The sequence below is a fragment of the Neopsephotus bourkii genome, unplaced genomic scaffold (assembly GCF_033783945.1).
Source record: "Neopsephotus bourkii isolate Nb327-2 ecotype Australia unplaced genomic scaffold, CSIRO-AGI_Nbou_v1 NB_1723, whole genome shotgun sequence".
In the NCBI taxonomy this organism is placed as follows: Eukaryota; Metazoa; Chordata; class Aves; order Psittaciformes; family Psittacidae; genus Neopsephotus; species Neopsephotus bourkii.
This window is the reverse complement of record NW_026902197.1, coordinates 456,158-478,874: the sequence shown is the minus strand read 5'-3', so window position 1 is coordinate 478,874 and position 22,717 is coordinate 456,158. Positions and strand designations below refer to the sequence as shown.

General features: G+C 51.2%; 2 protein-coding genes across 2 annotated transcripts; both read left to right on the top strand.

Moving 5' to 3' along the window:
• Positions 1–79: 79 nt before the first annotated feature.
• Positions 80–5,522, top strand: CTSH (cathepsin H). Its single transcript, XM_061376617.1, has 12 exons — positions 80–232; positions 389–420; positions 523–628; positions 718–788; positions 1,222–1,326; positions 1,572–1,658; positions 2,342–2,397; positions 3,118–3,199; positions 3,277–3,345; positions 3,749–3,855; positions 4,251–4,376; positions 4,966–5,522. The coding sequence occupies exons 1-12, from the start codon at positions 157–159 to the stop codon at positions 5,039–5,041; spliced, it is 993 nt and encodes a 330-aa protein (XP_061232601.1). The 5' UTR covers positions 80–156; the 3' UTR covers positions 5,042–5,522.
• A 431-nt stretch (positions 5,523–5,953) lies between these two features.
• On the top strand, positions 5,954–22,614 carry BLM (BLM RecQ like helicase). Its single transcript, XM_061376657.1, has 21 exons — positions 5,954–6,103; positions 6,173–6,702; positions 7,089–7,275; positions 7,708–7,826; positions 8,158–8,290; positions 9,225–9,937; positions 10,769–10,945; positions 11,331–11,449; positions 11,902–12,015; positions 12,770–12,868; positions 12,953–13,101; positions 13,903–14,009; positions 14,761–14,921; positions 15,387–15,582; positions 15,973–16,163; positions 17,182–17,329; positions 17,701–17,900; positions 18,667–18,859; positions 19,265–19,387; positions 19,799–20,003; positions 22,428–22,614. Exons 1-21 carry the CDS (start codon positions 6,009–6,011, stop codon positions 22,606–22,608), a joined length of 4,140 nt encoding a protein of 1,379 aa, XP_061232641.1. The 5' UTR covers positions 5,954–6,008; the 3' UTR covers positions 22,609–22,614.
• The last annotated feature ends 103 nt before the right edge of the window (positions 22,615–22,717 follow it).

Below are 22,717 nucleotides of genomic sequence, written 5' to 3'. Positions count from 1 at the left end.
TCGCGTTCTTCATCCCGCACGCACGCCCCGCCCGCCGCGGGGTAGCTCCGCCCACTGCCCGCCCCTTCGGCAGCGCTCGGGCTATTTCGGCTCCGCTCGGCTCGGTGCGGTTCGGGTGCTTCGGCTGGGTTCGGTTCGGTGCGGCTGGGGTCGGCCATGAGCTGGGCCGTGCTGCTGCTGCCTGTGGCCGCGCTCCTGGCGCCCGCCGCCGCCTGGGCGCCCTCCGCCGAAGGTAGAAGGGCACCGGGAGGGAAGGGGAGGGAAGGGGAAGGGTGGCTCGGCTCGGCCCGGCCCGGCCCGGCTCGGCTCGGCTCGGCTCGGTCTGGCCTTGGCCCGGGCGCTCTCCGAGCCGGGGAAGCCGCTGACGCCTCCCCGCTCTCTCCCGCAGACGAGCTGCACTTCAAGGCCTGGATGCTGCAGGTAAAGCCCTGGGGGTGCCGGGGCCGCGGGTTCGGGGCCGGGGCTCGGAGCGCGGGGGAGCCCTGGTGATGTCGGGGCGCGGCTGACGCGCTCTGCCCGCAGCACAACCGGCGGTACGACCCCGGCGAGTACCCGCGCCGGCTGCGCACCTTCCTGGGCAACAAGCGGCAGATCGAGGAGCACAACGCCGGCAACCACAGCTACCAGAGTAGGAACCGCGCCCCCAGCCCCGGCCCGCGCTCGCCTTCAGGGCTGGGCCTCCGCGAGCCGAGCCCTCCCGTGTCCCCCCTCTTGCAGTGGGCCTGAACCAGTTCTCGGACCTGAGCTTCGCGGAGTTCAAGAAGCTCTTCCTGTGGAGAGAGCCGCAGGTAAGCGAGCAGTGCGCTGCGGGGCGGGAGGCGGACCCGGCCTGCGGGGGGCTCTGCGCAGGGCTGCACCCGTTACTGCCATGCCCGACATCCGCTTTGCCAAGTCCGTGCCCTGTTCTGCCGGGGGAGAGCGAGGTGAGCCCCGTCCCTTCCCGTCTGCTCTCACTGCGCGCTCTCACTTCTGCTTTCAGTTTTCGGCGCTGAGCTGTGTTCCTATGGGCAGACCTAAGCCCTGATCCCGGCTGTTTGGGGAGTTACTGCTCCCGGAGCAGCTCTGGCACCGCTGCTGGGTGCAGGCCGGCGCTGCTCCTGCAGGGCTGGCCCGGGTTTCCCCGGCTGTAGCGGCTGGTGCGCAGTGGGCTGGGGCTGTGGATGCAGCGCGGCAGTCGCGGCTGGCTCCAGCAGTCAGCGCAGCCTCCTGCCTCGCTTGCAGAACTGCTCAGCCACCAAGGGCAGCTTCCTGCGCAGCTCCGGGCCCGCTCCGGACTCCATCGACTGGAGGAAGAAGGGAAATTTTGTGACACCCGTGAAGAACCAGGTGAGGAGCGTGTGCCATGGGCGATGCACTGACTGCGGACCACAAGGGCTAAGGGCTGCGGCAGGGCACGCTGCAGGGATGGGGTGTGTGTCTGTGGGGCAGAGGGCTCCCCAGAGCCCCTTTGTGGCTGGGGTAGGGCTGAGCAGAAGGCAAAGCCCTGGTGTGTCTTTCCCCCACAGTGTTTTGGGGAGGCTGGTGACCCTGGGACATCTTATGGAGCATTCTCTTTCTGGTTTCCAATGCAGGGCCCCTGTGGGAGCTGCTGGACATTTTCCACCACGGGCTGTTTGGAGTCTGCTATTGCTATTGCAACAGGAAAGCTCCTCTCTCTGGTAAGAGGTTTTTCTTTCCTGTGCCCTGACAACAAGTCCTGCCTCCAGTTATCTGCCAGGATGGGCTGGGACAACCACTGGCTCCTTGTTCTGAGCTGGACACCCAGCCCTGCAGGCCCATTACAGTGCTCCACATGCTGAGCTAAACTGCAGGGCAGTGTGGCAGGGTGCTTTCTGTGCCCAAGGATGTGCCTGTTGCCATCCTCCCTTCTCGGTGTCTGTGTGTCCCACTGCCCCGAGCTTGGGCAGAGCCCTTTCTGGAGGAGGACATTGCAGGCAGGCAGGAGCTCCCTGCTGCAAGAGGCACATTGTGAGACTGTTTACTTCTAAACTCCTAGAGGATTTATATTCCCGAGGAACTGGAAAGGCAGCAGTCACTGCTGAGACTTACTGAATAGCCGAGGGTTGGCTCTAAGTGTTAAAAACAAACTTGACCTTTGGAAGAGATCTCAGCCTGCTCTCCCCTGGGTGGGACAGTGGCCCAGTGACCCGGCAGGCCTGAGGGGGAATGCCTCCTGCAGCAGGAGCATCCCAAGCTGCTGGCTCCATGCCTTCCTTGTCCCCTCTTCGGGATATGGAGTCATTCTGTTGGTAAAACCCGTGCTCTTTGATCGCCTGCATTTTATCTTATGTATTCTGGCTGCAGGGGTTGGATATGTACTGACCCAAAACCTTTCCTGTAGGCAGAACAGCAGCTAGTTGATTGTGCCCAGGCTTTCAACAACCATGGCTGCAGCGGGTAGGTAATATGAAGTAATAAAGCATAGAAATGAGAGTATGTCATTTTCCACGATTGACAGCCTTCCTCAAGGCCTAGTGTCTAAGTCTTGGAGTGAGGTCTTTGTTTTCCCTTGGCTGAGATGTGTCTGTGTTTGCTTTGCTCGTTTTAATTTCACCCTCTCTAGAGGCTGGAAAGTGTCACTGAAGCTCCAGCATTTCCCAGCCTCTGTTGTTCCTTGTCTGTTAGTTTTTCTTTGGATACTTGTTTGGTTGCAGTGGTTTCTGATTCCACAGTCGTGGGTGCTCCGTAGCCAGGCTTCAGTGTGCTCGGGGTTGGTGTGCTGCTCCTCGTGGGTCACACACATCCCATGGTGCTTTAAGGAACTCACAGAAACCTCTGCTTCCCCTCTGGTGACCTCCTCCTGGATTGCTAGAGGAGGCAGAAAACACAGCTGTCTGTTTTCTGTACAATGAGTGCTCCCTGAGGAACGCTCAGAGCTGAGCACAGCCACTCCCTGCTTTTTAGTTTTCTTATGACTCCTGCTTAGTCCTTTCTCTGTTAGCACATCCTGATCACACTCCTTTTCTTCCCCCTGGGATGCACTCCCAAAGGTGGCTGGGGTAGGGAGCCACTTGCTGGGATGGGGTCCCTCCCTTTCCCCCTGGTCTGTGGCACTGTGGGTGGATATGGATGGCTCTGCTTTTTGTTAACCTGTGTTCTGACTGTGCTGTCTTGTAGGGGCCTGCCAAGCCAAGCCTTCGAGTACATTCTGTACAACAAGGGGCTCATGGGGGAGGACGCATACCCGTACCGGGCTGAGGTATTCCTACTGTAGCTCAGACACATTCCTGCTGCTTCAGAGCTGGCTCTGACTCCTGTTCCTTTCTGTCTGCACAGAATGGCACCTGCAAGTTCCAGCCAGAGAAAGCCATTGCATTTGTCAAGGATGTCATCAATATCACACAGGTAAGGCCCTGAGGGCTGGTTTCCAAACCTGCAGGGCTGTGCCAGGCCTGACCTGAAAGGTGCTTGGATGCCATGGGACATGCTGGGCCCTGCAGTGTGAGCTGCATGCTGTGTGCTCCCGGGAGAGGAGTGTGCTGCTGGCGTGCACACTGCTCCTCCCCAGCTCCCTTTTCTGAGGGTGGCACTGACCAAGTGGTGGAGCCAAAATCCAGGCAATGGCCTACCCACTTTCCACAGCAGTGTGCCTGCAGGCTCTAAGAAAGTCTTGGTTCTTGTCTCTCAATGCAAGCAGAAGGCCAGGGTCAGCCTTCGCTGCTGGGCTCTGACCCCTGGTCTGGGGGTCCTGGCTGGTCCCAGTGTGACTGGGAGATAGATCAGTAACTCTGGGATCCTCTTCCCTCAGTATGACGAGGATGGCATGGTGGAAGCTGTGGGGAAGCACAACCCAGTGAGCTTTGCCTTTGAGGTGACAAGTAACTTCATGCACTACAGGAAAGGAGTCTACTCCAAGTGAGTGTTTCTGCACCTGGGAGGTGAGGGGAGGGTGTAGGCCTGGAATCCCTTCACACCCCAGCACCGGCTGCAGGGACACTGAGCTGTTTAAAAGGAAACAGAGCAGAAGTAAACTGAGCCCTGTTATACTGCTTTTCTGGGGGATGGGGGAATAGTGCCTGCAGCCAGGTTACTGCTAGGAACCAGTCCAGCCTGAAGGCCAGGCTGTGTTTGCACTGAAGGTCAGGAAGGCAGAGAGCTGGGGCCTGCCACAGGGCTGGGGCAGTGTCTGTGTATCTGAGCTGTGGCTGATGCAGGCTCAGCCCAGGTGCTGCAGCAGATCTCTGGTAAAAGAGCAGAGGTGCAAGTGAGCCTGAGACATGAGGTGACCGTTCCTGTCCCGTTCCCTGCAGCCCACGGTGTGAGCACACCCCGGACAAGGTGAACCACGCCGTCCTCGCCGTGGGGTACGGAGAAGAGAACGGGACCCCTTACTGGATTGTGAAGAACTCCTGGGGCCCGCTGTGGGGCATGGAGGGGTAAGGAGCTCCCACTGCAGCCTGTACCTGATGAAAGGACCGGAGTGTGAGATTTCACCTGCCTGCATCAGCCCGAGGTTGCCCCTTAGGCTCTCGAGCTTGAATTTCACAGCTTGTTCTCTGGGAGGACCAGGAGAATCATCCCAGCCTCAGGAGCAAAGGGGATAGAGCTCTATAATCAGTCCTAGGGGGGCTGGTTGGAGCAGACCCTCAGGTTGATGTACCCACTGCTGTCCCCAGAGGTTTGGATGTACCAAAGCTGTAGTGCCACTGGTTTGCCTGGTGCCAGCCAAGCACCATGACCCTTCTGTGCTTACAAACAGGTTGTGCTGGGAGCCAGTGTCTACTCAGCTTCACAGGTGTTCCCAGCTGGAAGTGAAATGTGTTAGTCAGGTGCTAACTCTGCTGGTTTGTGGGATAGCAACACCTGGTTAATTACCAATAGGAACAGCTCTGTCACAGGTATCTCAATGCTGCTTGTGCTGGCATGAGAAAGGAGCTTGCACACTGAGAGCAGTTGCATTACGCTGTCTGTTTACTGACTGTGCCAGAGGAGGGAACACTCACAAACGTTTCTTTCTCTTTTTAGGTACTTCCTTATTGAACGTGGCAAGAACATGTGTGGCCTCGCTGCTTGTGCATCTTACCCAGTCCCTCAGGTGTAAGAGGAGAGCCAGGCTGGCGAAGAGGGCACAGGAAAAGGAATGAGTGCTTGGCTCTGACTTTGAGCACTGCAGTCAGGATCCTGAGAGCACAATGAAGCGCCTGTTGTTACCACAGGCACCCTCCTCGGCTTGCACACAGCTCCCAGCAGCGGGAGCCTCCCCTCCCCAGCCAAACTCGAGCTGCTCCTGAGCTCCACAGCAGCCTCTCCCCCTGGCTGCGCTGTGCTGGTGGCACCGGGGGCTCTGCGACAGTGGGAATGCTTTCTTGTTACCCCGTGTACCATTAACCAGAGCCCAGCAGCGCTCCCCTTCCCTGCCGGTGCCACTTCCCCAGCACCAGATGGAACCTGTGGATATCTTTTAATTTGAAGGTGATTTCTCCTTTCTCCAGAGAGAGCAGAGCTGTGATTTGTACATTTTATCTCTTTCAGTAAATCTTTCTAGTATTTTTTTAATTAAAAGCCGGGTATTTTAATGCTAACACACGCATGATTTTCTTTTCTGAATCGGGGAAAGCAGCAAGCAGCTTATTGCTACTGCTTTATAGGCGCTGGGGAAGGAGCCCCCGTGTCAGCAGCGGCACTGCTGCTGTGTTACCTCACGCTAACCCTGCCGCTGGCTGAAGCTGCCCCGCCGCCGGTGCGGGGGCTCCCTGCGGCCTCCGAGGATGCGGGGGCAGGGACCGGCCGCGGCGCCTCCTGACACGGCTCCTGCGAGCGATGGGGGTGCGGGAGCGTTCAACGCCCCGGGTCACGCACGTCGCTTACAAACGGCTTCAACGCGCCGGGGTCAGTGCGTGACGAGGGGCGGGGCGGGGCGGAGCGGAAGCGCTGTACGTCACTTCCGCTCCGGCGCGCCTACCCAATGGCGGCGTGCGGGCTGTGTTTTGGCGCGGAGTGCGAACGCTGAGGGGGCTGCCCCGCGGCGCACGGGCGGCCCCCAGCGGCAGGGTGGCCCCGCGCCCGCCATGGCGGCCCCGCCGCAGAACAACCTCCGGGAGCAGCTGCAGCGCCACTCGGCCCGCGGCGCCCTCAGCGCGCCCCCGCCGCGGCACCGGCCCGCGTGGGTACCGCGGGGTTCGGCGGGGCCGGGCGGGGCCGCGCCGCGCTCACCGCGCTCCTCTCTCCACAGGGGCTTCACCTTCAAGAAGACCTCCCCGGGGGGCGGCCGCGTCCCCGCCGCGCTCCGGGACAAGGACGTGAACACCTCCCTGCCCACGCTGGCGCCGGCCGGCAGCAGCGCCCCCGTCCCGGGTGTCTTCCCGGTGGCCCATGGCCGGGACCGGGAGCCGGCCGGGGCCGGGGCCGGGCCGCGGGCCTTGTCGAGAGTCGCCGCGGTGCGGAGCGTGCCCAAGGGCGGCCCCGTCATCACCATCGAGGACGAGTGGGATGACATCGACGACTTCGATTTGTCTGCGATCGAGAAGAGGCACTGCCCGGGGCCGCTGCTGTCCCGCAGCGGGCAGCGGGGGTCAGGCCAGGCCCCCCCGGGAAGAGTCCCCGGCCCGGCAGAGGACGCGAGGCCTCGGGCCTCTCCGAAGCCCTCGTCCCAGCAGTCGCTCATCTGCGTGGAGGATGCGGGGCCGTGCGGCAGCCAGAGCCTGTGGGAGTATGCGGCTGAGGAGTTTGGTCTGGATGAGGGCGGGCAGGAGGCTCCCCCAGGTAAGGCTCCCTTTGCATGCACCCCCAAGGGAAAACGCGTGCGTGTAGGCAGGCAGGGGCTTGGTCCCTCAGCGGGGAGCTGCAGGCTCGTGTCCCAGAGCGGCCCTTGGGTGAGCGCAGGCTGTGCTGAGGGCTGCAGTGTGTGCGCTCTGCAGCCGGGCCCGTGGCAGGGCTGGCTTTTCAAGATCTCCCATATGGAGTTCCAGAAGTGAACAGTGACCATTTCTAGATCAGACTCCTTACAGAAAGAAAAGCACTTTTAAAATTAATGCAAGAGATGTAAAATTGCCTTATACCTGGCTGTTATTCTGTCTCTGTTCAGCTGCATTTTTGTTCATACCAGAACGAGTGTACTCTCTTACCCAGCAGTATTACTGCACTTTCAGCTCCTGCTGGTACAAGTGAAGGCAGCCAGAAGCCAAGCCACGATGAGAACAGCCCCTCTGAACTGGATGAGGCCGAGCTCATGGCGCTCACAGGTGCTGAGCTCGAGGAGGACGATGACCTGGACGTGATTCCCCCCTCCCCTGAGGAAGAGCTGCCGAGCTTCTCCCCTTCTGTGAAGAGCTTCAGGTGAAACAGAGCTCATGGGTAAAGCTGTCTGTGGGGTGGTTTTAAAAGCACCAAAAAAGGCATGAACCCGTAGTGCTTGTGGAAGAGTCACCGTGAGCTGGTTGTGTCTGTTCCCACAGTGTCTGTGAATGGCCTGTGAAATACTTCTCTCTACAGCCGATGTTTAAGGGGGATTTGTTTCAGGAAAAGCAGAGTTGTTTTTCCTTTTGTAGTGGGAGGGGAAAGCTGTTATTGAAGCGAGTCCTCACCCAGGCACACAGATGGGTGACACTGCTCAGGTGCTTGGGTTTTAACTAGCGATTAACTGGGGCTTCAGAAAGGTCTTGGTCTTTTCACACATCTTCAGTGCTGTTATTCTGAAAGGTCAACTTCTCTCATGGCAATGCCTTGATAACATATCTGTGTTTTAGTGACTTCTTCTGATCTTACTAGTGTTTGCAAAGAGGCTCCCACTGATGGAAGATCCACAGCGAGCAGCGTTGCAGCCAAGCCTGGGACTGCTGCCACAGCACAGCCTGTTGCTGGGAGGGATCCTGGGGTGGAGGGTGCAGGTACGTGAAACCTCTGGAATTCTGTGTCCCAGATTTTGGGGTGGTTTGTAACTGACTGTGCTCCTCTCTGTGCTGTGTCATTTCTTCTGGAAGTAAGGGTGAAAGAACTGTGGCAAGGTTGGAAAACAAATATAGATGGATAATGCAAAGGCAAAGATGTGTGGGTGAGGTGGGTTCATGCACACAGCAACAGTTCCTGTATGCAGATGGACTCTAAAAGTATTTGGAATTGCTTAGACTCATTTATTGCAATTTACTGTCTTTTGGGAGAGTGCATCACCTTATTATGTACTGGAGGATTACTGTCTGCTGAAATCCCTCCATCCAGCAGATAAAGGCTTGCCTCTGGAACAGCAGCTCTACGGTGTCATGGAGGAGATCTGTAAGCTGGTAGAGACCATTCCACTGCATGAGCTCAAGTCTCTGTCGTGTGCTAAAGACCTTCTCCAGCAGCGAGACCTCAGGTAGGCTCCAGTGAGCTTGGGCTGCTGGGTGCTGAGCGGTGCCTGCCTGCAGGTGTCCCCAGCGCACCGACCATAGGGCAGGAGGAGTTCTGAAAGGCTTAAAATCACTGAGCGAATGAAGGGAGAAACACACCCCAACCTGCTGGAAGTGTTGTCAGTGCCCATGTTCTGCTGGAAGAGAGGAGCTGCTTCCATGTCCAGCCTGAGCAGGGGGTGTGCTGTACCCCTTCTCTGGAGGTGACCTGCACCACTGCTTCCAGAGTGAGATGATGGAACCTGCTTGGTGCTCTCATAACCAGATACATAATATTCTCTCTCTGAGACTCGCTGTCACTGGCTACATGTGCTTGTCACCTTTCAACCTGGTTATTGATACTGCATCTGCTGCTTTAACTCCTGCAGTATCTGACGGCACAACACACAGATAAAATACAGACATTGTGGTTTTTACTGGACTGCAACTATGTGCTTTTTCTGAGCATTCTCAGTAGAACTAATTTATTCTATTTCCCCCTATTACCACAGCCAGACACAGTTGTTAGAAAGTACAGAAACCCACAGTCTGGTTCAAGCATATTTTTGCTTTATTAACTTTGGGTTTGTGCCTCAAATGGTTGTGATTTTCAGTGCTCCATCCTGCCTGGTCAGCCCCATTCCTTTGGGGATTTCTTTCCTTTTACACCTGCAGAGGAGATGTAGTAATCTGGTATTTAGTTTGCTCACCTCAGCTCTGGGGTAATTTTCTCTTCTCTGGATTTGCTTGAAGCGTTTGTAAAATACAGAGACACAGAATCCAAAGCAACCATCATATGGTAATATTTTGAATAGGAGAGAGACAAAACTGTTTAATGTACATTGTAGAACTTGGTAAGTCATTGCTTGTGACTAAATATCTGCTTTTCTCTCTTCTTCCTTCCCTTGACATCTCTCCCAGGAGAAAACTGCTCGCTGGTTGTGTTGCTTTGAACAGAAGTAGCTTCAACAGCAGCTTTCCCAGAGCCTGGCAGGCGCCTGTGGAGCAGGGCCCTGGTGCTGCACCATGTCCTGGCCCCAGCTGGAGCTTCAGTTCTGACAGGAACTCTCCCAGAGCCACAACCTCCCCTTCCCTGCTGCTGGGTTCTGCTCATTCAAGCAAGTTTTCTACCTCCAAAAATCAGACCTGGGGTACCTCTTGTGCTTCAAAGCAGAGCATTGAGGAGATCACCTCCCCGGGCACCATGGTGCTGTCTTCCTCCAAGGTGAATGGTGCAGAGGGAGCTTCCCTCAGCCTCCATCCTGAGGTGACCCTCAGCAGGGCGAGGAACAGCGAGATCCACCCTCTGCTGCAGAGGCCTCTTGCAAGCACAGCTCCGAAAGGGCAGAGCAAGGCTCCCATTGGCATTCCTGCAGAAAACCCTTCAGGTAGAAATGGTGCTGACTTTGACCTGGACCCCTTTGATATTGATGATTTCGATGAGGGCTGGGAGGACATGGTGGATGTTTCAGCTCCAGAGGGGCAGTCCACACCCTTGTACCAGCCCATCAGGGAAGGGCCACCTGCCAAATCCCTGCTCTCAAAGATAATGTCCAAGGTCAAGGGATCTGCTGTTGTATCAAATCCTGCTGCTTCCAAGTCAAGCTCCTTGATGACAACAAAGAACTGTTCAGGTAGGTTATGTGTATTGGGCTGAGTTTCTTTCCCGTTTTGGATCTGGATGCACTTGATTTACTAAGGCCAAGGAACTGCCTGTAGGTTACGTCAATGCCTTTTGTTTCTGTGGACATTTCTCTTGGTTTCTTTTTGCAAAGTCATATTCTCTGTGGGGTTTTTTTGCCTCCAAGTGGTGCCAAACTTCTTGAATACCCATTGGCCGTGCAGGCTGGGGAGGTGAAGCTGCTGAAACTGGGAACTAGCCTGTGTTCTAATTAAGGAACGATCCTGCAGTTGTTCATTCAAAGCTGTACAACAGCTTTAGCTGCTTATGCAAAATGTTCAAAAATGGGCACTTGCTGAAGGCAGCCCGATTCCCCATGGGGGACAGGGGTGGATCAGAGTTACCTGTAGTTACTGCAGGGGTGGGTTGGTAAAAGGGAGATGAAAACATTAACCCATTTTACCAGCTTCACTGCCACTTATCCAGCTGGCACCTACCCTTGGGTAGCCACTTCTTAGGAAGTCATGGTTTGAGTTTAAAAGGTTTCAAGGGTGGAAGTGGTGGCAAAGTCGTCTGTTATCAAAGGATGGTTTGGGTTGAAGGGACCTTAAAGCCCATCCAGCTCCAACCCCTTCCACGGGCAGGGACCCCTTCCACTGGAGCAGCTTGCTCCAAGCCCCTGTGTCCAACCTGGCCTTGAGCACTGCCAGGGATGGGGCAGCCACAGCTTCTCTGGGCACCCTGTGCCAGCGCCTCATCCCCTCCCAGTGGAGCAGCTCTATGTTACAAGAGGGACACAGCCTGATATTGTGACTTACTGTAAGAACATTTTCTTGCTCTGTAGCTCCGGCAGTTGTTAACCCCGCACTGGAGCGTTTCAGGGGTCTGAAATTTCCCCATTCTGAAGAAATGATGACTATATTTCACAAGAAGTTTGGGCTACACTGCTTCAGGACGAACCAGCTGGAGGCCATCAACGCTGCTCTTCTGGGTGAAGACTGTTTCATCTTAATGCCCACCGGTACGTACCTCCAGACATCACACAGCTTGGGAAGTAAGGACCCGAAGCTCCTTTTGCAAGACCCATGACAAACCTTTCTCTGTGCCTTTGTGGCTGTGCATTGTGCTGCTGGGATTCTGGGCTGGCAGGATTTCTGGAATGCTGTGTGCTGTGGTGTTTTGAATGAGGTGATTGAATTTGTGCCTTCCAGAGTATTTCACTTGATAGTTCTTCCTTACCCTACCGGTACCCCATTAGAGGCAGTCATTGGTATAAGTTTATTGTTTCTGAAAGTGCTGTAAAATGGGAAGTAAGAAGTAGGTCTCCTCAATTCCTCCTCTTCCCCACACTCCCTCCCTTTCCTCTGGCTATCTAGCACATGTTGTGCTCTGTTTAATCCTCACAGGTGGTGGTAAAAGCTTGTGCTACCAGTTACCAGCCTGTGTCTCTGCTGGAGTCACTATTGTTATCTCTCCACTGAGGTCGCTGATAATAGACCAGGTTCAGAAACTGAAGACTTTAGATGTAAGTTCAAACAGTTTTATTTAGTTAAAGAGCAGGTAAGTGCATTGGAAATCTGAATTTTTACATCAAATCTTATTATTTCAAATATGAACTGCAAAAATTGGTTAGATGGGAACTGTAAAAGGCACACAGGATTGTCTGGCGAGATCTAAATTAGGTGAACTAGAATATCTTGTCAGTCTTAACTGCTAAATTTGCTGATGCTCATATGTATTTGTTATTGAAGCTTAGTTTTGAAGTTTTTTTTAGGTTCTTGAGTGTTGTATTTAGTTCTATTTTGTCTTGGTGAAGGGTCTTTTTCATCCTTAGGTATTACTGAGGTTGAGAGACCAGGGAACCAACGGTAGATAATACGTTTTAGGACAAAACTGCAGAGGTTTATAACTAGACGTAGGAACGTTTTTGGAAGTTCTTTTGCACCTATTCAAACTTGATATCATTTTTCACTCTAGATTGCTGCAGCATACCTGACTGGTGACAGAACAGATGCTGATGCCTCCCAGATATACATGCAATTGTCCAAAAAAGATCCTGTGATAAAGCTCCTGTATGTCACCCCTGAGAAGGTTTGTATCCAATGGGAACTGTAGGATTGTGGAGGCAGCAAGAGGAGGGGTTGCTGTGAAGCATTCAAGGGGAAGCACTGACCTTAGAGTGGGCTTCTGGGGGGAAAACCTGTTCCACATTGTTAGGTAGCTCAGTCAGAGGCTGTACAGATGTAACTCATCTCAATCAGTGATAAACCAAGAATGAGAACCGAGTATGTCTATAAAATCTAAATTCTTAAAGCAACCCTCCATGCATCCGTTTCGGTGCATCCTGCTGCACATTAGTGACTAACTGCTGTCAAGTAGCTGTTAGAATCTAAACCACTATGAGTAGAATAGTACAAGGAAAATATATGTAACTGCCAAGGTAATGTGTGGTTGTCAAAAGACTGCCTTGTACTTAGTTATATGCTGTGTTTAAAACCATGTTATCCCACAAGAGCTTTGTATGAGGGCACTGTTCAGTGTGCTGATTGCATTTCTTCCCTCAGTATTGTCTTTCCCTACGTTTCGTGACATAAGCCATTTAAATTTACTTGGATTGTAGGACCTCTGGGTAGATGGTCCCAGAACCTTGCATAATCCCACACCAGTTGCATCACTGCTAATTAAAATGAAACTCATTCCATCTTCCTTATGCCTTCAGGCTTCACCTGTGGAGTCAGGATTAACTGTGCTGCACAGAGCAGCTGTTTCTGGGTTCATAGTCAGGTAGGGGGATGCTTTGCTCCTTGTGTTTGCTCTCTAATACCACTGGTGGATGTGGACCTAGGTCTGTGCAAGCAACCGGCTGATGTCAGCCCTGGAGAACCTCTACAACAGGAAGCTCCTAGCACGGTTTGTCATCGATGAGGCCCACTGTGTCAGCCAGGTAAGAACCTTGGCTTGGTTTGTAAGGGGGCAAAAGGCGCACCTGCAGCATCCAACTGAGTTACACTTGAATTCTGGTTTTAAGTGGGGTCACGACTTTCGACCAGACTACAAGAGACTGAACATGCTCCGCAAGAATTTCCACGCTGTTCCCATGATGGCCCTCACTGCCACTGCCAACCCCAGGGTGCAGAAGGATATCCAGAATCAGCTCGAGATGCTAAAGCCACAAGTGTAAGTTGCTCAGCAGCTTTCTGAAGCTATTTGTGCCAGAGAAATGTTGAGTAGAAAACCTAGTAAAGCAAGAAAAGCATCACAGGCCCATCTGAAACACTGAAGCAGTTGTCCCAATGAGTGTGCATGGAACTGAATGTGAGTTATACCCAAAGTGTTAAAGTAGGAAGGAAGCAACTTGCCAAACTCTTCCTTGCATGACTAAGGAAGTTGTTTAATACAAAATAACCTCATGAAATTTTCTGTGTCACTGACAAAATGTGCAGGTTGTATTTTAGGGTGTTTTTCATGGAAAACTGCAAGCACTGAAGTGGTTTTTAATTAGCATTGGCAGTAACGGAGATAATGAGGTTCTGCTGGGCCTGGAGGCATTGTGGTGCTTTCATGGTACACGATGGGAAAATAAAGCACTCTGGTTTGTGGATTTTATTGTGTAGTTTAGTGTAGAAGAGGGAGGTGATGCTGCATTTTGCAGATCTGGTCAGTCAAATGTGGATGCTGGTATTATTCAAGAGGGAAATGAAGGCAAGACATGTGTGTTTGGTTTATGGGTGTTTCCTCCTCTCCACAGTGCCATGTAGCTGTGGTTTTTCACAGCTGTGAGAAAAAAACAGGAATTTTAGCCCCAAAGTATGAGCAATGTCAATCTCTGTGGGCATAGTGGAACCAGAATTTCTTTGCAGACAGTGCAGAACAAGTAGTAGTAAGTTGGATTTGGGATGTTCCAGTCAGTACCTTGCTTGTTGAAAGGATTGCTGCACCCATAGGGCTGATGAGCGCCCATGAACTGTTGTGTTTTAGGTTTACAATGAGCTTCAACAGGCATAACTTGAAATACGATGTATTGCCCAAGAAGCCAAAGAAGGTGGCAATGGATTGCTTGGAATGGATTAAGAAATATCATCCACGTGAGTACTGAGCAGCACAGTGTGCTTGAAGGGAACTGATGAACTGCTTTTCAAGGCAGAAAAAGCCTTCCTGATGCTGTAAAACTCCCAAACGTGTGCCTGTCTGTAAGCAATTTGTATATGTACAAGGAAACCAAGTTGGAGGCAGAATGACATTAGTGCTAGTGGGATTTGGATTTATGAGCATCCTAAAGAGAAGAGTTCAAGTTAAGATGGAAAAGTGAATTCTAGTAATGAGTAATATTTCTGGAGGTTGCCAGCCCTTTTAGCATCTTGTCTTCAGCACAGAAAGGTCATCCCATGGTACACTGTTTAACTGTTTAATTCTGCTGGTCTGCTTATCTGTGGTTCCCCTTGAAGATACCTTCAGAGATTCCAGTCTTTCCAGGCTCCTTTTTGGAGTCCTGCTGCTGGATTGACTGCACCCAGCTCCCTTCACAGCTTCTCTAGTGCCATAACAGTGCATCGCTGCCTAAGCTGCTCTAGCTCTTGATTGATGTGTTTTAAATCCTAAGATTGCTCAGTACCAAGCAGGAAAACTTTTCTTGATTCAACAGAAGAGGAAATTGGGTGAGGAGGAATTAACACAGGCACCTGATATTAATAGAATTACTTTATTAAGCAGTTCTTGCATTACTCTTACCAACCTCTCCCTGCTGTGACAGAAGTATTTGCTTGCCAGGTATGATTGTTAAGCAAGTGAAAGGGAGTGAAGCTGTGCTGTAGCACTCATTGTTTTATGTGTTTGCAGATGACTCAGGGATAATTTATTGCCTTTCCCGATACGAGTGTGACACCACAGCAGCCACTCTGCAGAAGGAGGGTCTGGCTGCACTGGCCTATCACGCTGGCCTCACCGACTCCAACAGAGATCTCGTGCAGAAGAAGTGGATTAACCAAGAGGGATGCCAGGTAAAAAAGCAATAGAATTCAGAATATAAAAAATGAAAAAGCAAATAGAATTCTGTGCCTCTTGGCCTAGGAAATGAAAGTGAAGGTGGGAAATGTCAGTGCTGAATGGGATGCAGTATGAAAAAGCTGATCCGAGTGGATCTGCCAGGGCACACCAGCTGTCTTTGTGCTGGGAGTTCTACAAGTCAAAGGCTGCAGCACTGCACCAAGGTGTGATCATCCAGGAGGGAGGAACTGAGCAGCACAAGGCTCCTGAAACATCTCTAGGCATGCTGCTGAATCATATATTGAGACTCAAATGTGGAGTTTTCCCTTTGTCTGGAATAGCCCTCTGAAAGGAGAAGTGGCTTTGCTGTTTTGTATTCATGTTAGAGTGTTAGAACTGGCATCCTGGGTTCTGCAGCATTTTGTCTGGTTTTGGTGTGGAGTGCTGCATAACTGTGTAACAAAATATGTCCTTCCTAGGTTATATGTGCAACAATTGCCTTTGGGATGGGAATCGACAAGCCTGACGTGCGCTACGTTATCCACGCCTCTCTTCCTAAATCCCTAGAAGGTTACTACCAGGAGTCTGGCAGAGCTGGGCGGGATGGGGAGATGTCCCACTGTGTCCTCTTCTACAGCTACAGCGACGTCACCAGACTGCGGAGGCTGATCCTCAGTGAGTTCTGGCTGTAACCTCATGGACACAGTGCTGAAGAAGTCAGTCACTGGTTCCTTTTATGCCCTGTTATTTCCTCATTTACCAGTGCCGTGTGTAGAGGGGAGAGCTCTGCATCTTTACCTGACTGGTGTCCTGTAATGAAAAACTTGTCACTTAATTTTAGTCAAAACTGTTTTGTTTTATACATATCCATCTCTTGATTCCTTCCATTCTGGTCTTATTTCCCTTCTTCATTCTTTACACCTTAGAGGTGAAATCTGCTCTAGGTTCGTTCTGGTCTAACTTATCTTTTTTAAGCACAAAATATTGTATTTTGTCTACCTGATAATATATAAAAAATGAAGGGGTGCAGGTAGAACAAATATAACTGAACTGGTTGCATTTCAGTGGAGAAGGATGGGAACAGCCACACGAGGCAGACCCACTTCAACAACCTGTACAGCATGGTTCACTACTGTGAGAACGTGGTGGACTGCCGGAGAATCCAGCTTTTGGCCTACTTTGGGGAAACTGATTTTAATCCCAGCTTCTGTAAAGATCACCCAGAAGTGATCTGTGATAACTGCAGTAGGAAGAAGGTAAAAATCATAGCTCTTATTTATAGTGGTGTTAAACTGGTTTTGCATTCAGCTGTGTTAAAAACTGGTTACATGACATTTGGGAAGGCAAATGGAGAAAATCGGGGAAGATGCCTTCTATTTTTGTGATGTTCCAAGTTATTTCCAGAGTTTAACCTAGAATAGAATTACAGAGTGGATGATCTACTACACAGATAGTAGACTATCCATGGGCTTACGATGCTATTTCTGTCAGAGCAGTACTAGTGAGGTGCAAGGATGTTCCTTGTGTTGATTTTCTTGGCTGCAGTGCTTACAGGAGGCAGAGCTAATGCTATAATGGCTATGGGGAGATCCCTCAACTGCCTGCTCTGATGATTTCAGGGCAGCTTTGTGCTGCCAGGGTAGCACAGTGCCAGGTTAGGAGGAGGGCACTGCTCGAGGTGGCCCAGAGATTAGGGTTTGTGTGCCAAGGACTGAAGCAGACTTGTTAGTGGCATGAGCAAGAGTAGAAATGAAGAGAGCTGTGGGAGCAGACAGGGAAGAAACTCTGCTCTATAAACCAGATCAGTTGATGAAATTACTTCAGTCCTATGTTTGAAGCATCACCTTACATAGCCGGGATTCTAACATGGTCGACTAGAATAATGCCTTTTCGGTCCAGTCTTCTCATTTTAATCTATACTGGAAGTGTAAGGTCTGGTGCATGGCAGTAGAATAATTACAGGAATGCTGTCAAATGAACTACCTAGATTACCAGTGTTCAGCGGCAGCCTTGCAGCTCTCTCTACAGAATTAACACCTCAGAGGTTATTTACAGGCTGGTGGTGTGTATTCCTGCATCTTCCAGACTGATCAAGCCCAGAATCCCTGTGACTATCTGGTACCACTGTAAGTGTAGAAAATGATGGTTTCTCTGCTTGGAACAAAACGAATTCATGACTAGAAAAAGCTCAGTAACAGAAGCCCAGGTTGTCAGGAATGACTGTGTTTGGTCAGAACCACCTAACATGGTTCCTAATCAAGTCTATTTTAATAGGATTACAAATCAAGGAATGTAACAGATGAAGTGAAGAGCATTATAAGATTTGTACAAGAGCACTGTGGACAAAAGGGACGAGCAAACGGGAAGAGAAACACGGGTTCTGGGAGATACACCTTGAACATGATGGTAGACATTTTCCTAGGTACGTGCTGCTCTTCCAGAAACAGCTCCTAAAGAGACTCAGTGCAGGATCCCTGCCGAGGCACCGGGAGGCTGTGCCCTGCCAGCAGTGGGTTAAAGGAGGATCTGTTTTGCAGAATTATTCTTTCCAGGAATCTCTTGCTGGTAAATGATCCAAACTAACTGAGACTAAAGCTTTAACCCATTTCAGTTGCTATAGTGATCATGTTAGTTTTCTGGTGGTGCTCACAGTTTCTGGTGCTTAAATGCGGTTTTCTGTGAGCATAGACTATGGAATCCCCTTGGGAATCTTCCACAGGTGCATCTGTAAACACGTACATCCACACGTAGGCTTCCCAATTGCAGGCTGATCCTGGGGTCTTTGTCACGCAGGTACAGCAAGCGCAAAGATTCAGTCTGGAATATTTGGAAAGGGAGCTGCCTATTCAAGGCATAATGTGGAAAGGCTGTTTAGAAAACTGGTCCTGGACAAGATCCTGGATGAAGACCTGTATATCACAGCTAACGACCAAGCCGTGGCCTATGTAGTTCTGGGAGAGAAAGCTCAGGCTGTGCTAGATGGATCACTACAGGTGAGTAACAGGATTTAGTTTCTGTAATGCATTGTTTGAAGGAATGTGCTACAGTTTTTATGCAGCACACAGCCCAGAATAGTTCAGACATGGTTTGCCTGCCAGCTGAAGTACAGAACTGATCTTCAGCAGATGCAGGGAACAGAATCCAGCAAGCATGGTTTCTAGTCCAGCATTCTAATAGCAATGTGAGGCAAAAGGTGAGTTGGAAAGCATTGGAGAGGATTAAATCTTTCTCTTGTCCCCCCCATCCATCTTGATTCCAGTTGACAAGAAAGGAGAGCTTTGACCACACAGAAAAGCTACCTAAGAAGAGGAGCAGTGCTGCCCTCTGCATTTTCTGCTCTATTTTTTCCTAGTCACTCGTGAGCAGTGATGGAAAATGCACTTGAAGAAGGTCATGGAACCAGTCCCAGAACTGCCTGAGGCAGTGTCTCCTCTGCATTAGTGCTGTGCTTGGAGGAGAGCCCTCAGCATTATGCCGAATGACCTCAGTCTAAAGCTAGCTGAGAGCTGGCTTCTCGGGGTTTCATGCCTGTGCTCTGTGTACCCTGCTAGTCCTTTGCAGAGCAAACTTGGGGGCAGTTGAATAGCTTATAAAGATAGTTTAAAAAGTGGGTAAACAGCTGTTTGGTTCATCAAAGAGCACTTTTGGTTTCCTTGTTACCATGTTCCCTTTGTATTCCTGTGTTATCAATCAAGTCTCCGAATGATGGCTCTGCAGTAACTCCCTGGGCAGAGGTGATCAATTGGCTTCTTTTGACAGGTGGAGTTCCATGAAACAGAAAGTGCCAGTGCCATCAGAAAGCAAAGGGCTTCCCTGGCAAAGATGTCCCAGCGGGAAGAGATGGTCAAGAAATGCCTCAGTGAGCTCACAGACACCTGCAAAACGCTTGGGAAGGTCTTTGATGTGCATTACTTCAACATTTTCAGTACTTCAACACTGAAGAAAATCGCAGGTAACGTCAGCTCCTCGGTGCCGGGGGCCCCTGCTGGCAGCTGGGTGTGACAGGAAACCTGCCTTCCTCACATCAGTGAAGGCAGGTTCGGGGGTATGTAATGCACCCGCATGAGCCCTGGGGAGCAGCTGGTGCAGAGCAGGTTCCTGGAGTGCAGCAGCACTGCTGGAGAAGAACCAGGTGAATGTCCTGCAGTGCAAAGCTTGCGGCGCTGGGGAGAAAACCCTTGGAGGAGTTTTTGTGCTGAGCACCTCGAAATCTGCTCGAATGAAGGCTCCCTTCCTGGAGCGCTTCATGCGCAGGGTGGCACTCAGAGGAGTCAATTTCCTCCAGAGTACTCTACCCTGATGTCTTTTAAAACCAGATGTGTTTGACGTGTCTGATTGGTCCCTTGTTACTTTGCAGAATCCCTGTCTTCGGATGCGGAGGTTTTACTGCAGATTGATGGTGTCACAGAAGACAAGCTGGAAAAATATGGTGCAGAGATAATGAAAGTGATGGAGAAGTACTCGGAATGGACCACACCAGGTTTAGTATGCTTTGTACCTAATGTGGGCTTCCCTGCTGAGTGCCCTTCTCCTCTATCAGAAGTTTCTCTCAAAAGTTACCTGGTTTTAAGTATAACCAACTAACTCTTACTGGAACTAAACTCATTCTTACAGTTTAGTAATGACAAAAAGGGCGCAATTACATACTTTCAGAACACACAAAGGTCTTTGCTATCCTCTCACTAGTTAAATTCAGCCTCTCTCTTAAAGACTAAGAATGGGACACGGGAGCCAAGCTTACTGCTTTGCTCCTAACCTGTTAGTTACTGGGATCTAAACACCATTACGCAGTGCAGAGGAGGCTGTGAACAGCAAGGACAGATGTTTTGGTGCAGCCAGTGCATGCCTGGCCCAGGCAGCATCTTGATTTCGTTTTAACTCATGTCTTTAGAAGGTGCTGCTGGCCAAAGCGCGGACACAGGCCCGGGGAGCGCTGGCACACAAGGGAGTGATGAAGAGGCAGATGAAGGAACAACCTCAAGCTATTTCTGCAATAACACAAACCAAAGAAGGAAAAGGAAAAGGCCACCAAACTTCAGAGACTCCAAGCGGAAAAAGACAAGTAACAGTGGTGGCCAGCAGTTCCAGCACAGAGGGTATGTTGCTTGTGATCACTGGTAACTGTTGTTAGCCCAGAACAGCAGGGTGATGATCCCAGAGTTGTGCTGGTTTTCCCTATGGTGTTTTTGGGAGTGTGGGCTTTAAGGGTAGCATTGGAATTCTCCAGGTACCTGGTACCAACTCCTCTGCTTTGGTTTTTCTATCATTTTTTGTTTAAAAAGCTCCTGGTGAGGAGGATATTAACACTTGTCCTTTGTTTCTCACTTGCCTGCCACAAGCTGTGTAGTGGCACCACTGAATTTCAGTGTGCTGCCATAGCCATTCTTAGCAGGCTGACTGCATTCTGGGCTTGGAAACACAGAGAGAGCTTAAAACGGAAAGGATTTGATGGAGTATTTTAACTCTAGTTCCCAGCCCCTTGTTAATTCCAGTTCTCCCTCCAGTTGTACTTCACAACTGCGCCTGCATCAGGAGCATAACGTTTGGAGCCAGGAGTCTGGTTAGTCTCGAGCTTCTAGGGCAGATCCACCACTGAGCTACTGCAGGGTGATCATCCTCTGAGTAGTCACCTTATTTTTAGCAGTCGGTGTAGTTACTAGTATCACAGTATCACAGTAGGTTAGAGATTGGAAGGGACCTCAAAAGATCATCTAGTCCAATCCGCCTGCCGGAGCAGGAACACCTAGATAAGGTTACACAGGAACGTGTCCAGGCGGGTCTTGAATGTCTCCAAAGAAGGAGACTCCACAACCTCCCTGGGCAGCCTGGTCCAGTGTTCCGTCACCCTCACTGAGAAGAAGTTTCTTCTCAGGTTTAAGTGGAACCTCTTGTGCTCCAATTTGTACCCATTACCCCTTGTCCTTTCATTGTTTGCCACTGAGAAGAGCCTGGCTCCATCCTCGTGACACTCCCCCTTTATATATTTATATACACTAATAAGGTCACCCCTCAATCTCCTCTTCTCCAAACTATAGAGACCCAGCTCCCTCAGTCTTTCCTCATAAGGGAGATGCTCCACTCCCTTAATCATCTTAGTTGCCCTGCGCTGGACTCTCTCCAGCAGGTCCCTGTCCTTTTTAAACTGAGGGGCCCAGAACTGGACACAATATTCCAGATGAGGTCTCACCAGGGCAGAGTAGAGGGGAAGGAGGACCTCTCTCGACCTACTAACCACCCCCCTTCTAATACACCCCAGGATGCCATTGGCCTTCTTGGCCACAAGGGCACAATGTCGGCTCATGGTCACCCTGTCGTCCACCAGGACCCCCAGGTCCCTCTCCCCTACACTGCTCTCTAACAGGTCGTTCCCCAGCCTATACTGGAACCTGGGGTTGTTCCTGCCCAGATGCAGGACTCTACACTTTCCCTTGTTATATTTCATCAAGTTATTCCCCGCCCAGCTCTCCAGCCTGTCCAGGTCCCTCTGGATGGCAGCACAGCCTTCTGGCGTGTCGGCCACCCCTCCCAGCTTAGTGTCATCAGCAAACTTGCTGATAGTACACTCAATTCCCTCATCTAAATCGTTGATGAATATATTAAATAATACTGGTCCCAGTACCGACCCTTGAGGCACTCCACTAGATACAGGCCTCCAACTAGACTCCGCCCCATAGACTACAACTCTCTGGCTTCTCTCCTTCAGCCAGTTCACAGTCCACCTCACTACCCGATCATCCAGACCACACTTCCTCAATTTAGCCACAAGGATGCTGTGGGAGACTGTGTCAAACGCTTTGCTGAAGTCGAGGTAGACCACATCCACTGCTCTACCATCATCCATCCACCGCGTTATTTCCTCATAAAAGGCTACAAGATTGGTCAAGCACGACTTCCCCTTGGTGAAGCCATGTTGACTGCCCCTCATAACCCTCTTATCCTTGATATGCCTTAAGATGGCACCAAGGATAAGGTGTTCCATCACTTTCCCAGGAACGGAGGTGAGGCTAACCGGTCTATAGTTACCCGGGTCCTCCTTCTTGCCCTTTTTGAAGACAGGAGTGACATTTGCTTTCCTCCAGTCCTCAGGCACCTCTCCCGTTTCCCAAGACTTGGTAAAGATGATGGAGAGCGGTCTAGCAATGACCTCAGCCAGTTCCCTCAGCACCCGCAAGTGTCTGGTAACTCAAGTAGCAGCATCTTGTGCTGAAGGTTCACGATCAAAACATGATGACTAATCAGTGCTGAGAGGGAACAAAGGAAAAAGCAGCAGCAGTTGGACAAATTCTGCCCTCTTTCCAAAGGGGGGGACATTAGAGAAGTTGGGCAGTGAGCTCTTCTCTGGGGTTATCATTGTGCCTACTGAAGGGCTGCTGTGCTCATAGCCTGCCTTGCACAGCAAGGAACTAACCAGACAGCCTTCTAGAAAACCTAATGGTGGTGTCTGTGAGTACAGCAGGGGTGGAGGGAGCGGGGCAGGTAAAGCGACCCTGACACATGGCCCTGCTCTCTCCGTTCTGCAGTGGCTACAGCAAGTACAGAAGGAGGAGGGCACCCGCCTCCAAGGCTCCGGCCCCATCCAGCAGCAGCGCATCGTGGCAGGGCCTCAGCGCCACGCAGGGAGCTGCTGGAAAGCTGGGCTTCATGGCACTGCCCAAGCCCAAAAGCAGACCCTTCCTCCAGCCCTCGTATGTGGTACTGTAACTGCTGTGCAGAAGCAGCCCTGGATGGAATCATTGTTAAATGTTGTTTACTTTGTGAAACCTTCCCCGACTTGTACATACGTCAGGTACAAAACCTCATGTTAAATAAA

What these genes read in the sequence shown, in the direction of transcription:
- BLM (XM_061376657.1), top strand. Translation starts at nt 6,009, where the DNA reads ATGGCGGCCCCGCCGCAGAACAACCTCCGGGAGCAGCTGCAGCGCCAC. An exon ending in TTTCATCTTAATGCCCACCG is followed by an intron (nt 10,946 to 11,330) that starts GTACGTACCTCC and finishes TAATCCTCACAG; the next exon opens with GTGGTGGTAAAAGCTTGTGC. An exon ending in AACACTGAAGAAAATCGCAG is followed by an intron (nt 18,860 to 19,264) that starts GTAACGTCAGCT and finishes GTTACTTTGCAG; the next exon opens with AATCCCTGTCTTCGGATGCG.
- CTSH (XM_061376617.1), top strand. Translation starts at nt 157, where the DNA reads ATGAGCTGGGCCGTGCTGCTGCTGCCTGTGGCCGCGCTCCTGGCGCCC. An exon ending in TCCTGTGGAGAGAGCCGCAG is followed by an intron (nt 789 to 1,221) that starts GTAAGCGAGCAG and finishes CCTCGCTTGCAG; the next exon opens with AACTGCTCAGCCACCAAGGG. An exon ending in AGGAAAGGAGTCTACTCCAA is followed by an intron (nt 3,856 to 4,250) that starts GTGAGTGTTTCT and finishes CGTTCCCTGCAG; the next exon opens with CCCACGGTGTGAGCACACCC.